The sequence below is a fragment of the Buteo buteo genome, chromosome 1 (genome assembly GCF_964188355.1).
Source record: "Buteo buteo chromosome 1, bButBut1.hap1.1, whole genome shotgun sequence".
Taxonomy (NCBI): domain Eukaryota; kingdom Metazoa; phylum Chordata; class Aves; order Accipitriformes; family Accipitridae; genus Buteo; species Buteo buteo.
In genome coordinates this window covers 29,064,156-29,078,874 of record NC_134171.1, presented here as the reverse complement: position 1 = coordinate 29,078,874, position 14,719 = coordinate 29,064,156, and the positions used below count along the sequence as shown (strand labels likewise).

General features: G+C 40.7%; 1 protein-coding gene across 1 annotated transcript; it reads left to right on the top strand.

Annotated features, from left to right (window-relative positions):
- Positions 1-6,026: 6,026 nt before the first annotated feature.
- On the top strand, positions 6,027-14,252 carry COMMD8 (COMM domain containing 8). Its single transcript, XM_075025256.1, is given in 6 exon segments — positions 6,027-6,088; positions 6,090-6,129; positions 7,227-7,382; positions 8,316-8,468; positions 10,190-10,345; positions 12,036-14,252. Coding segments are annotated over 6 exon segments (588 nt in total). The 3' UTR covers positions 12,057-14,252.
- The last annotated feature ends 467 nt before the right edge of the window (positions 14,253-14,719 follow it).

Below are 14,719 nucleotides of genomic sequence, written 5' to 3'. Positions count from 1 at the left end.
GTGGGGAAACTCAGATGCAAGAAGATGAAGTGGGTAGGAAATAATATAGTGGCAGAGTTGGAATTTTTTCTTTATCCTAGTTCTGTGCTAAGTATGGTAGTCACACAGTCTGTCTCAGAAAACTAAATGGGAACAGATGTTAAATACCCTTCAAGGAAAGTTATATGTGTAGAGTGTACTAACTGACTCCAGTTTCCTGAGCTTGGATACAGGCATGGATAGATGGGATTTGTTGTTTAATAGGAGTCTAGGAACATCTTCAGTGAAGTCTATTCAGTTGTTATTTCCCATGGAAAAGAGAAGGGCAGAAGTAGGAGGTAGATGTGAAAAGCTGCCCCTTATATATTAATTATTTAGACACCCCAAAGAAGTCCAGGCATTCTGGCCAGCATGATGTGCTGCCAAACTGGATACAGACTGACAAGACTGAGAAAGACTTGTAAATCCCAAGGCCATTTGCCTTGGGAGCAAGTTGGCTGGATTTACCCTGGAACGAATTTAATGGTAAAAAAGCACTCTTAACATGGACGTAGCTGTATCAACAAATTGTGTTTTTTACTTGGTCTGTTAAACTTACCTTCTCTTTCTATGCCCTTGGTTGAAACAACCTCTGTTAGCAAAAAAGTTTTACCAGTGTAACTATTTGACCAACAGCTGTTTTCATTACCTTAAAATATTATGTGATAAAAATAAAATCTATAGTAGCTATCATAGTAGCTCTCAGCTAAGAGTCATATAATAAATACAGTCCATGAATTCCTTGTATGGATGAGGGGAGATGTACCTAGTAGTGTGTTTATTATTTTAGGAATACTTTCTCCCCACTGCTATTATGATGTGTTGGTGCAACTTGCCATGCAGCATATTCCAGTGACTACTAATTGTTGTTTACTAATAGGGCTAAGACTCATCATAATCTACCCACATGGCATTTCTTTTATCTTTTGTGATGCCCAAAGAATTTTGGAAAGGACCAACATGCTATTACCATTCATTATTAATATTAAAATCTTAGGGTTAGGCTTAGAGAAGGGGAGGAATATTTGGCTTATAGTTTTACTGCATCTGCCCTAAAAGTGATTATTCATTTTCTGTTGTTGTTGTCTTTTTGCATTCCAGCCATTTGCGAGAGACCAGACAGAGTTAACGCCTCAAGCACCCATCATGATGGACAGAGACCAGGGCCTGGCTTTTGCCTTTGAGGGAAGGAACAGAATGTGCTTGCAAGGCACTTCAACAAGGTAAGTTCTGCTTAGCAACACCACATGTGACACGGGATGCTGGAGGCATGTCAGAGGATGTGCAGTCCCGTATCCTGATGAACTGGGCGGAACAACTCACCCTATGTGGCCAGGGGTCACTCAGAGTTTATCTGGGGAAGGGGCTCACAACCACCCCCCATGACGGCACCTGCGCAGAAAATTGAGAGCTATATAAGTCCTGAGGGGCGGTGTGAAGAAAATAGAGAGGTGTGTGACTGATGTGAGAAAAGGCGGGAACTGGGCTATAAAAGACGAAGACACGGGGAGCCCTGCACGCACCCATCACCGGAGGATTTACCATGACCGTCAGCGTCATCGACTGTTAACTTTGTCCTGGGATCCAAGGGTGGTGATCTCTCTCTCTCTCTCTCCTATTCTTGTTTTCCTCTCTCTTTTCTTCTCTTTCTCCTCCTTACCTTTGTAGATGTTTCAATAGGAACCACACCGCCTACTATTATGCCTTCCAAGTTTAGGTTGCTTCTGCCATAAGTAAAACATTTAACTGATTGTTTGGTGTCACCTCACCTTAATTAGCCCGAAGGAATTCTGAACTCACCACAACCTCTCCCTTGTCTGTCCAGCATGGGTTGTGACACCATTACAATCATTAGACCTGCACATAGTGAGTAAAATTCCTGTCCTGACGCATACCTGCTATTCAGTTCACTTAGAACTCTCAGGCACGGAAAGAGGGATGCAGAAGAACAGAAATGGTAATGATAGATTTTTCCTTATAAAATGGTAGCAATAGATCAGCTTAAAATAAACTCTTTTCATGTTCCCTGAACACAGGATAAGAAATAATGGTCCTGAATTGCAGGAAAGGGGAGTTAGGAGAATATTCATAGAGCCTCCTGTTGGGTGGGAGACGAAGGCTCCAACCTCTCCTGTCAAAGAAGCTTGTGCAAAGAAGTGTGTCTTAGGGACAGGAGAGGAAAGGCAAGAAATCCATGTCCCAGAATAAGTCTGTGGCCAGAAGGTTGTAACCACTGGGATTTGTGAGCGTACAACCCCAGTTAGCGACTCCAGTTTGTGTTGAACTGTGAGTTGTTACTTTACTGGGTGTATGGCTCAAGCCAACTATAGGCTCCTTGGCCTATAGAGTAGGTCACTCTTCTGGTCTAAACTGTTCACCTGCCTCTGTCCTACCAAATAGTGGGTGTGATACCAGCTCCTGGTCCTTCAACTAGCTCAGGCAGGCAGGTGTTGGGATGTATACAGCACACATATTTAAAAACCCTATGATAATAACTTGTTTGATTTAGAGTAACATGTACAAGATTTTTCCCATCTGGTACTTCAAGTATGCTCAGCAAGTTTGGCAACAGCAGTTCCTCTCTGAAAATCTTGAAATGTAGGAGACTGTTTTGAATAATCTCTTTAGTATGTTCTTGTCTGTGAAAGGAAGTACAGAGTTCAGTATATAAATTGTGTGTCTCTGAGGTGATGTTGAAGCAGGAGAATGTCCCTCACAGCTATTGCTGGATCTTCTGTGCAATCTGTTGGAAGGGCAGAACTGCTACAGAAACCAGCAAGAGGATTTGAAATTTCAGAGTGAGAAGTGAAATCAAGAACATTTAAGGAAGTCCCTCCAATTACATCTCTTTATTGGAAAAAGCTAGAGAAGATAGAGACAAGTATAGAGCTATGGGCATAGACTGTATCCACTATGCATGAAGTACTGTATTCTTCATGCCTCATAGACTGAATACACAGGTAGTATATTTACAGAAAGGGGAAGCAGGAGGAAGAGAACTAAAATTTGTCATGTTTTTCTGTGCTTGAATTTTACAAGTAAAATAATTTAAGAAACTGATTTCTTATTCAGGACAAATTATTATTATAGATTATGAAGAGCAAATAGCTGATAAAGAATGTTCTGCACATCAGTTTCGTGTTGTTTATCCAGCCTCACTTATTAGGAAGTTCACTGGCTGGTCAGAGTGTAAAAATTAAATAGAGATACATTATTTTCAATGTCCTTCAGCTGTAGCACATCACTATAAGCATGTTTGTATGTAAGCTTCTACAAAAGCTTTCAAAATTCCTGGTTTAATACTTAAAGTGGTTCACTGATTGGTATTCTTGTGTCAAGCTGTAGTTTCAGTACCGAATTCATCTGATCTAAATGTGGGCTGCAAGAGGAATAGTTTTGCCTTCCCCCTTTGTCCCAATGACAAAGTTCTCTTCTGTCCGAAATGGTGCTCTGTTCCAATGTGGCTGAAATCTATCCTGTGAAAAAAACCACATCAGTGCAAAAATAACAATTAGTTTTCAGCCATATCAGTGGCAGTTTCATCCTGCAGCCACAGCCACCCTAATGCTGGCAAAAGGGAGGGGGAAAGGAAGCAGAGCTGAAAACAGGGACTGGGGGACCAGTGGGACCTCCCTTTTCCATGGCAACTGACATTTAGCTCAGCTTAATCTGAACTGCAACCTCATGTTTCCTCTGCATTTAAAAATCCCATTTACTGGCCCCCCCTGTTGGCAAAATGCAGAATTATTTTTTTATTTCTATTGCCATACCAATTTAATAGTTCTTTGTGAGTCAGACTTATACTGGTGCTCAGATACTCTCCCCAACTGGATATACTTAGAGCAGTGTAAAACACCTTTATGCTACTATAATATTAAGAACCTCTGACTATTCAATTATTTCCCAATGTTTTAATTATTCCTATTCCTCCAAAACCAAGAGTGACAAAAGGATTAACTTTAAAATATGTTTAATTACTGCAGTTTAGGTTGTGGGTTATCTGTAAAAGCAAAGAAAACCCTCTATAACTCAGCAGCAATGTGGATAATACAATGTGAAGTTCACTCGGTATTTCTCTCTCATAAAGCTGCTTCTTTTCTTGCTGACCTGAAGACTCTTGCCTACCTACTTACTGTTCTACAGGTTTCCCTCTCTGTGTCTGATTTTGTGGTTATTTGGCAGCTTACATTCAGAGGGGTAGGGTGGATTGTTGCTGCTGTGGTACAGAAGCATGAAAATCTGGTCTTTTTAAGGCCCAAGACCTGATGGCAGATCCAAATAATTGAAGTCCAAACACCGAACTACCAAAGGCCAGGTTTGTGTGCCCTACTGCTTTGTAGCTGTGCATGGGCTCAGAAAGATGGATTTAGCTAACCCAGCTCTGGTTTCCATGGGCAGTCTGACTTTGCACCTCATATGTCAGTAGGCTGAATCCAAATATTATTTTAAACTACACATCCATGAAAAGTGAAACTCTTTATTCCTCAGACCTGCAAAAATAAGCTACTTTGAAGCGTTCACCGAGATTGTGTCAGACAGAATGGGTGGTTCCCTATCCTCTTTTATGTGTTCCTGTCTTTCATATGTTACATCTTTTATTTCTTGCATTTGTCAGTTGTTTGATCCCTTTCAAATGAGCGGGGCACTCATTACCTTTCTCCTTATTCCCCCTAACATTTCTCTCCAAGTTTGGACCGTTCTCTTTTTCTCCTGTGCGGTCCCTGGGTCTGGTTTTTTTTGGAGCAGAGGCTCCCCCTGCTGCTCTGTTTTGTAGTGTGCAACATTGCACAGTCAAAAGAAATTTAATAGGTTTCCATTATGTAGCAAAGAAAATTCTAGGGGCGAGAAAGGAAATTATTATTGAAAATTACATAAAATAATTTTTTTATTTGCAATTTCAGCTATTCCTGAATTTAACAGCAGCTTCAAGTAATTTCTCCATAATAAAATTGAATACATTTTCCAGAAGCCTTTGTTAAAAATCTAATCTATTAGCAGTAGCAAACTCTGAGAGAAATTGGGTGGATCTGAAAGTTTACAGTCAGCAAAACACGGTATCAGTTCTTCCCCATCTGTTTCTTCTCCAAAATTTCCACGCACCATGCTGTTCCTACAAGGCCATATACTTGTCTTTGTAGAAGACGTGCTGCAAACCGACCTAACCAGCCTGGGGTTTTCCACAGACCTTGCATCCACCAGTACAGACTTGTAGTCGCTTTCATATTCTTATGGCCGTGTTATATTTACATAGGCATAATTGTTTGCCTGTGAATTAGCCTAGTGATTTCAGTGAAATAAGGTCTGCCTACAGGTGTATTGATTTCTGTGCATGTCAGTGTTTTCCTGGGACTTGAATTCATACAGGTTTTCTTGTACAAGTGGTCGGGGCATTTTTGCTTCTTCACATTCACATTCAAATCAACTTAAGGCACAGAAAGGTTATTGCTAATGCTGAAGTCTGTTCCGTAAACCTCCTCCGGCGTCTGGTTAGCACTGGACTCCCACTTTGGCAAAGGAGAAACAAGAAATCAGCTGTTCATGGTAAACACTGTACCAGCAGCACGGACTTCTGTAGTTAGTATTTCTCCTAACTTCCTCGATTTCACTTAGTATCAGAGAAGATGTGGGCCTGTTGTAAGCCTTGAACTCCCCACCCTGCCACGAGCTGGAATGTTAGCCTGCTAAGAGTGAAAAAGCAAAGCTGCGAAACTGGCGGAATGTAAAAATAGCTTAAGTGTTATTGCCTACAAAAGCTCGTAAAATCCTGGGGGTTCCGACTTCGTTCGCCGTTTGACTGACGGCTGCAGGGAGCGGCGGTTTGCCCGCCAAACCCACCGGGCGCTCCCCTCGGCGCCGGGGCTGGGACTCGAACCCGTGACCTCGGACCGGGGTCTTTGCCCGTGCGCGTGCGCGCCGCCGCCGCCGGCGGCGGGGCGGGGGAAGCGCGTGCTCGCGAGCCGCCGGGGCGGTCACGTGCCCAGCGCAGGCGGGGCGGGAAGGGCCGGGAAATGCTGCGGCTGCTGGAGAAGCTCCCGCCGGGACGGGCCCTGGAGGTGGGCTCCCCGCGCCCCCGGGGCCTCTGAGGCAGGCGGAGCCGCGGCCGCCGTGCCGGTCAGCAGCCCCGCCTGCCTCCCCGCCCCACAGGGCGGCTGCTTTCCGTTAAGTCGGGGCCTCCGGGCCGCTGCCGCCGTGAAGCGAACTTGGGAGGGTGGGGGCGCGGCGGGAGCAGGCGCGTCCCGGTGCCGGTCCCGCTCGGGCGGTGTCGGGTAACGGCCCTCGGGGCGGTGAAGGGCGGTGTTCGCCGCGGGCAGGCCGAGGTGCCGCTCTCCGGCGCCTGTGAGGGAGGCCGGGCCCGTCGTCCGCCAGCCGCGCGGGGCTGCAGAGCGGTGCCGCTCCCCTCGCCGGGCCTCGGGCGGCTGCGCACCGCACCGCACCGCCCTCCTCGCCGGCCTCTCTGGAACGAAACCAAAAGTAGGGGCTCGGAACACGCCGGGGGTGCGCCCAGCGGGTCTGCCTGCGCTGGCTTTGCTATTGAATGATGGGAAGTGGCCTTGAGCTCTCGCCAGCGCAGGTCTTCCGCCGTCTGAGGGCCGAGCGCTGTAAGCTGACGCCGAGGGCGATGGCCTGCCTGCGGGAGCTCTCGGCTGCTCCCAGAGAGGCTCCAGCCATTTCCAGTCGGCGAAGTAGTGGACTGGCTGGATTTACCTCACTGCGGTGCTCAGAGAAGCCAGGGATATGGAAGAGCCTCAGTGCTAGAGGGCAGTGGTTTGGTTTGGGAGACTGGGGAGATCCGCAAGCACAGGCTTGGAGATCAGCACTTTTGAGTTGTGCTTTGCATCCTGACAGTCCCAGTGCAGAGATGCCTGAGGTGCCCTTTGGTGTGGCAGTGCTGCCGCTCAGCAGTGCATTGTAGCTGTGCGCAAAACTATTAAGTCCAAATATAAGTCAAAGGTGAATCTGAATCACATTTTGTTTTCGGTGGCCAAACCTAGTGAACTGAATTTGGGGAAGAGGGGAGGACAGTTCATATTCAGGGACTACCTCTTTATGACTTTTTAGAATGGTTTGTGGGCTGCGCTCCGAGGAAGCATTGAGACAGTACCCAGTGAAGGGAGGGGTGATAACTGAATTGCCTGATCAGTCTCATATCTGGTGTAGGTTAACTGTGGTAGAATTACCTTCTTAAGTTATGTATCACATTGTTTCAGTTCCTTCATAAAATAGTAGATGGCATATGTGGCCGTGCGTATCCTCGATACCAGGATTATGGCGGTATTTGGAGCTTGTCGGAGTGGATGGAGATTTTGGAAGCAACAATGACGTATTTCAAAACTGCAGTTGGCAAAAACATATCTGATGAAGAGGTAAGAGCACAACACTGATTGGGCTTGACTTTGAGAGCTCATACTGGACTGATTAGTCTTGTGGTTTATTTCCTCCTGAAGTACTTTTATAGTGTAGCATTTGAATAGTAGCAGACTAAGCCTAAATAGTTAGAAGGTGAGCAGCATTTAGAGAACACTGTGAAGAGTTCTAAAAGAAAAAGTGAAATTGACACTTTTTTTTTTTTTTTTTTAAAATAGCACTGGGCAATACTTGTTAAAATACTGGTTTAGTCACTTAAATTGGTATCTTAAGTACCACCAATTTAAATGTTTTCCCTAAAATACTGTCATTACTGTTCATTAGCAATAAAACCAGTTCATGCTCTTGTTTGACTTTCTTTGTTCATTACTACTGCACTGAAGTGTGTTAAAATATTGACTGTATGCAAGTAAAAAAAAAAAAATTTAGACTGTGAATGGAGGACCATGTGGAACAGAGACATTCAGGGCATTCCAATATGTATAAACTTTGCAAAAACTTGTTCCATTATCAGAAATCTTAGTTCTCATCTTTTGCACATTGCATATTTTGACTACCTGCTAGTAGCTAGATCAAAGATAGATACTTGTGTAGCCATAGGAAAGTGCCTACATCAGTATGTCTGTTTCATCTGATGTGTTTTGTCTCTGCTCTGACGTTCAGAAACTTTCAGAGCTAAACCCGAGTTGTTTGTGTCTGTGATTTTTGTCTTGATTTTAGGGTGGCATCTAAGATGGCTGTGGTAAATACTGACTAACTATCAAATGTAGAGAGCTGCCAGTGAGGGCAGTGTAAGAAAGGTGAGACTGTGGAGTCCAGTGTAACAGCTATCTGGGTAGAAGTTTGCATATCTACAGAGCACAGCTATTACGGGTGGTATGTGTTATTTCTGTGGTTCATAGTTTAAGCAATTGCAATTTTTATTTTTGTAGGCTGCTCAGCAGATAAATGAGTTAAATTCAAACTATCAAGAAGCAATCACAAAATGTCTAAAAGGCAGAAAGGAAGAAATCAGGAATGCGCTGGTGGAAAGAGTAAATGCAATCTCTTCTGCCCAGCTGCAAGATTTTGACTGGCAGTTAAAGGTGAGAGTGTTGTCTTACTGTTGTTTTAAAGAAGTGTTCCACAACACAGAAGTAACTATTGATATAATCCCCTTAGGCCTGCTCATTCTGGAGCATCGTTCAATTTTTATAGGTATCAGATAAGCACATTCATGATAAGACTGATCAAAGACTTGCCAGAAGTTTGTATAAACTGTAAAAGTAAAATTCTTCTTTTTTTCCTCATTTTGAAGCTGCAGTACCTAGCTCTTTCCTGAAAGGAGAATGAGCGTTATTCAGGAACACCTGAAAGTTTTGTATGCCATTACAATTTTGGGGGCCTGAATAGATGGTATTTTTACTCAAAGGAAGGAGGAGAATGTGTTTCCTTGGATTTTTAAAAAATTTTTTAGATTCCCGCAGTAAACAGTTAGTTAATAATTAGTTTGAAATCGTTTATCTTTAGACTTATTTTGCTAATAAGCCAATGTTAACTGTTGCCTCAAGTCAGATGGTGCTTTGGGGTTACAAAGATGGCTGCTTTAAATTAGGCTCCATCAAAGACTTAACAACATTATTTACACTGTTTATATTTTTAGTTAGTCCATGGGAGCTGTTAAACAGATTTGTAGAGCTGTTAAATAGTTTTCCATTTCACCAAGGTTGTTAAATGCTTTGTGCAGCAGACAGCTTTGGAAATCAAAGAGCAATGCGCACAATAGACAAGATTTTACAAGAGCAAATTTGGCATCATAGTGTGCTTCAGATGAATTGTTACTAGGGGTTGTTACTCTTGCTAACTGTTACTCTTGCTAACTGCATTTGCTGCTGACAAAAATGTAAACTAGAGTTACATGAATTCTTGGTTTTTGTTTGTGGTTTCTTTTAACTTTTTCTTCTGGAGGATTTTTTGAGTTTCTGGTTTGTGATACAAATTTCTGGTATGTGTCTGAACTATTGTGTTCCTTTTGCTTTAAACCACTTCCCCCCTCCGCCCTTGAGCTGGTTGTGATTTTTTTCACTTACTATAGTTGAAACTTACCAAGGACATTGTCTCTCCTCTGCTGTACCACATTCTGCTCTCCAAATAAATAAGATAGGTGTGTACAATACTGACCTACAGTATTATCAACTGATCTTTGATTTTAATGTATTTTAAAAGCCTTATTTATACTAGAGTGAGTATAATAGCAAACAAAAAAGAAAGCGCAATTGGTGTGTAATCCTCTTCATCAGTTTTATCAGATAGGATATCTGACAAACAGTGTTTGATCAGCTGTAGATATGAGTTGAAAACTGCACAAAGGTGTCCTCTTTCTCCCAACTGCCCCTTCTATAAGACCATTCTTACTTGTTGATTGTCAGAACTATTTGAATACAGTGACTTCAGAATTCATATACTTCACTTTTAAAGAGCCATGATCAAATGTATCCTTTCTTTTCACCTAGAATACAAAAATGTAGCAGCCCAGTAATTTTAACAAATTGATTAAACAAATGTTTTGCTATGAAGGGGGTGTGTGTGATAGTATTTCAGTATATTGTTGGTATTAACAAACAAGCAAAAATCCCAACAACAGGGGAAAAAAAAAAAAGCAACCCCAAAAACTGCAGAGATTACTTGCGAGAAGTTAATTTTGTCATGTTGATGTTTTTTCTGGTAGTAGATATTTAATATAAAGTGCAGATGTGATGCTATGAAGACTAAAAACTTAGTGGCTCCACCTTACACTTCGTTGTTGTTGTTTTATCAATCTGCATAGCTTGCTGTCTCCAGTGATAAGATCTCCATGCTGCAAATGCCACTTGTCAATCTTGATTTGGATGTGAGAGAAAATGGTGAAATTAAACCGATTTCTATAGAGATGAATAAGGAAGAGTTGCAGAACCTATTAAATGCACTGGAAGCTGCTAATAAGGTAGCTTTTACTGATACCATCCTTTGTTCCTGACTTTTCATGTACCGAGTTTATTTTAACTGAAATTCTTTGTTCTGGATATCTTGCTGAAAACCCAAAGTAAATCATTCATTGGCAAAATGAATATAGAGTTACAGAAAGCCTTACATAAGGCAGACTATCTTGGATAGACTTTAGGGGTTTTTTTTTAGCACAGTTTAGTCAAGAATTTTAAAAAAATGTAATTAGAATCCTGATAAGCTTAATAGCCTGTTCAGACCACCATTAAAAAGTCTTGTGAGAGTAGGTAGAGAAGCAAATGAAATGACAGCATCAGATGAGAGTTGATTTTGAAAGATGGGAGAGAACTCCAGTGTTGTACTAGCTTCACAAAATGTCAGTGGCTGGGAATGCATATGGGAGAGTTGTTTGGTTCAAACTGAGTGCTTTAATTTCCATGGTATAGTAAATCAGGAAGAAAGTTACAAAGATTCTAATAAAGTTTCACTTGAAATTTTCTTCATGGGTTACTATATTTGGAGTGTCTCAGATTTCTTAATAGAAAAGACTAGAGGAAGTGAGGATTTGCAGAAAAATTGTTAGGGGAAGAAGTGTCATCTGACTTGCACCCAGGTGATAACTGCAAACCCTGAAGTCCCTCCTTATTCAGTTACTTTTCAGGATTACTTCTGGCTCTGTTCTAAAGGAAAGTGGGATTTTTGTTGTGTTTTTTGTTTTTTTTTTTAAATCTGAAAATGTCTTCAAATATTTATTAAGTCTGTTATCTGGGAGGTGGGGTTCTCTGACATCTTGCAGGATGGATGTGAAAGAGTTGTATCAACAATGTTTTAGAAGTTAGCAGCTTCTAGCTGCTTCATAACATTCAGCAAGTAAGGCGTTTCTGTACATGTTTTATGTAATGTTATGATGCTATAGCTGGAATCTGTAGACCAACATTTAGAAAACATCTTCATCAATATGTAACAATTGAAAAGAATGGATTTATAGCTCATAGAGTTAAATACTGTTATAACAGTGCTGTTAGTATTCTGAATTTAAAAAGACACTAAGTTTATGTCTATTTCTTTAATGAGGCTGTGAGACCTCTGAGTAACTATGCAGTTCCCAGTGAGAAAAATGCATTAGTCCAGATACAGGTGATGCTCCCATGAAATGAGAGCCCTTAACAGCTTGCTTTCCCATGGATTTTTCCCTCCAAAACTAAATATAAAAATAGTAGCTTGTGATTAACTCTACACTATGCAAACAAGGATTCTTCTGGGACAGACTCCAGCAGTCTTCACAATCCTTTTGTTCTGCTTCAAGATCTGTATGGAAGCTGTGGGATGCTGTCATCTCCTTACTTAGTTTTATGTGTGTACAAGGAGGAATTCACTCCAGAAATAGTCCCTCGGTTCCACTTTGTGTGGAAGTAATCTCACTGGACCTGGAAATTACCATTCTACTTCTTGATTACAGGGAGCTGAGGAATGGTTTGTGTGCAGTAAGTGCTAAAGAACATTATTGGAAGTGATAGTCATGTGAGGTTGTAAAAGAGAACTGAGGGAGATATGGTGTATTTTCCAGAGGAAAGACATGTTGATATGCTTGCATATTATACTGTAACAGAAAGCAAAAAGCTGTATTTCCTAGACTGTATAAGTTTTGGTCTCATCCAACTTTAATGTCATTCCTTTTCTCCTTTATGAAGGTTGTCTTGCAACTGAAATGATGGAATTCAGATCATCGACAGTATCTGCTGGCAATGGCTCCCCAATTGACTTGTGGGGACAGGGGGAGAAATGTTCTCTGCAAAGCAAAAAGTTGTTGATGCTGTAAAATACTGAAGTGAGGAGGCCGTTACGACTTGTGACCAAATAAACTACTAATCCTTTGATGAAAATAATAAAATCTTGTATCTGACCAAAAATATAAAAATCCGATGTACAGTTGCTTCTACTACTAAAGATTTATAGAACTATGGAAAAGTATCTCTTACGTGTGCCACGTTTGTTTTGATTAAACTTTGGCAGTGACTGCACAGGTGCCTGCTAAAACTAAGGTGTCTTACTTGCATAATATGTTATCCTTATCTAAGGTGCCATGATAATGAAGAACATGACAGAGTACTTGTAGCATTAATGTATTTATATTTGTAAATAGTAAATAAACACTTGACTTTGTGTGTGTGAATAATTGCAGTAAGTTGTTTCTTGATTTATTAATCAGTAAACTCAGAATCTTTTTAGATGTTGGGAAAAATCAGCTTTACAGGCAAAAGCAGTATAGAATTACAGAATGTTTGAGGTTGGAAGGGGCTGCTGGAGGTCATGTTGTCCAACCCCCCTGCTCAAGGATGGCCACCTAGAGCAGGCTGCACGGGACCCTGTCGAGATGGGTTTTGAGTGTCTCCCAAGATGTTGGCAACCTGTTCCAGTACTTGGAAGTTGAGGAAGAGGCACTGGGGCTTTACTCAGAGTAAAGTTTGGGGTTTTAGCTTGGGTTTTGTATCTTAGTTGATGGCTTTTCACTTAAATATATCAATGTTTTCAAAAGGAGGTGCAGTGCTGGAGAGGAGCTGACCTACGTAGGCTGTGAAAAGGCTATTCCCAGCCCACATAAGGGAGCATAGAACTGGTGAAATGTAGTCTAAATCTTTCTGAAAGCAGATTGGGTTTTGATCATAGTATGTAACAAGTTAGAAGCTGTAACACTAGACAAGCATACACCAGGAACCTTTATGGTTTTTACTATTTGTTAAACCATTTTTCCATACGTAAAGAACAAATTGTCTGTAATGCTTCTCTAAATACTAATGTGTACTTCTCTGCGTGTGTATATGCATGTTTTGTATATATAAAAACATATAAAAAAGGCGAAGTGTTGATGACTTACCATCTTCATAGTTTCAAAATCAGGGGTCTTGGGTTTCTTCTGCTATATTTTGTTGTGCTATAGGTTTTCATATAACCAAAGTGTAAAAATAATACATCTGTACAAAAAATTGGACTTCAGAGGACTGGTCAGGAAGAGGAGGAGGATAAGAAGCTCTCTTGTAGAAAGGCCTCTATGAAAAGGATTTTAGTAGGCTTCATGAAGAGTAACCTAAATATAAGTTTCTAATACTAAAACTAGCATAGAAGTCTTGTGGGTCAGAAAATATTAAAAAAAAAAAGTATGCGTGTCTATAAAATGTAGTCTGTTGCCCTTTTATTTGGTACTGGTCCATTTAGTCAGATGTGCATGTAGTTCATTGTCAGCAGTTCAAGACAGAGAAAAAGTGGAGGAGGGGGTTAAGAGCTGTAAGAATGGAAGACTGGAAAATATATCTTACAATGAAAGGACTGCAATCTCTTTAACAGATATGGCTTGATCGTAGTCTTGAATATTTATAAGCAATAGAAATGCGATAATGGATCAGATAACAGATAAAGACCTTGCATCCGTGGTACCAAATTCAAGCTAAAAAATTCAGACTGGAATTGAAACTTGTTTAACTTTATAAAAAAATCTGGAAAGAGTTACTGCAGTTTGTCCAGTAGTCTGTTCAGGAGAATGCTATTTTTTAACTGAGTTTAATGAATAAATTGGTCAGGCCTATTCATAGGTATATTTGTCTTGACTCCACTTTTCCCTTTTCCTCTAGAACTAGTTGCTTTATAGAAGAATAAATACACTGCTTTGATATGGCCCTGTGTGCTTAAATGGTTTATGGATTGTATGATGCATACTGAAGGTGTAATTCTGCTTTAGCTTTCATTATACTGTGATAGCGTATGTTGCTAAAAGGCTTTTGTAGAGAAAAGAGGCTTAATTTTTAGTGACTGATTTTTAACTGATTTTCATTGTTGGCACGCTGTTTTTATCCTGACAACTATTCCTTCTATTTACAGTAGCAGAAATAATAAACAGCTAGTAATATATTTCATATGAGTGTATGCTATCACTATTGAGTTTGGGACGTCATTTGGACAGAAGATCCTTGTGTGATGGTCCATTTTTACGATTTATAGATGTACTGTAAACACATTTAAGAAAGCAGATACCTAGAAGGTCTGTACTTCAAAGAATATGAAAGTGGATATTTTAAACTTATTTAGCAGTATGTTGCTGAAGAGACTTTTTATGTTGCTACCTCTTAGGTTTCAAAGATTAGTTGTTCAAAAATACAGTGCATTCTTCAAAATAAAGCTATCTGTTTTCTCAACAATAAAAGGCCACAGATGATAACTTTGATTTTTACATTCAACCTATGAAACTCCTGTTGGAAAATCTGCCACATATCTAGCTGACAAAGCAATTTTTTTAAAATGTAGATGCTATTTAAAAATACTTCTTTTTCTTAGTAATAGAGACTTAAAGTTTACATAGTTTCATTTTAAATGTTATAGTAAG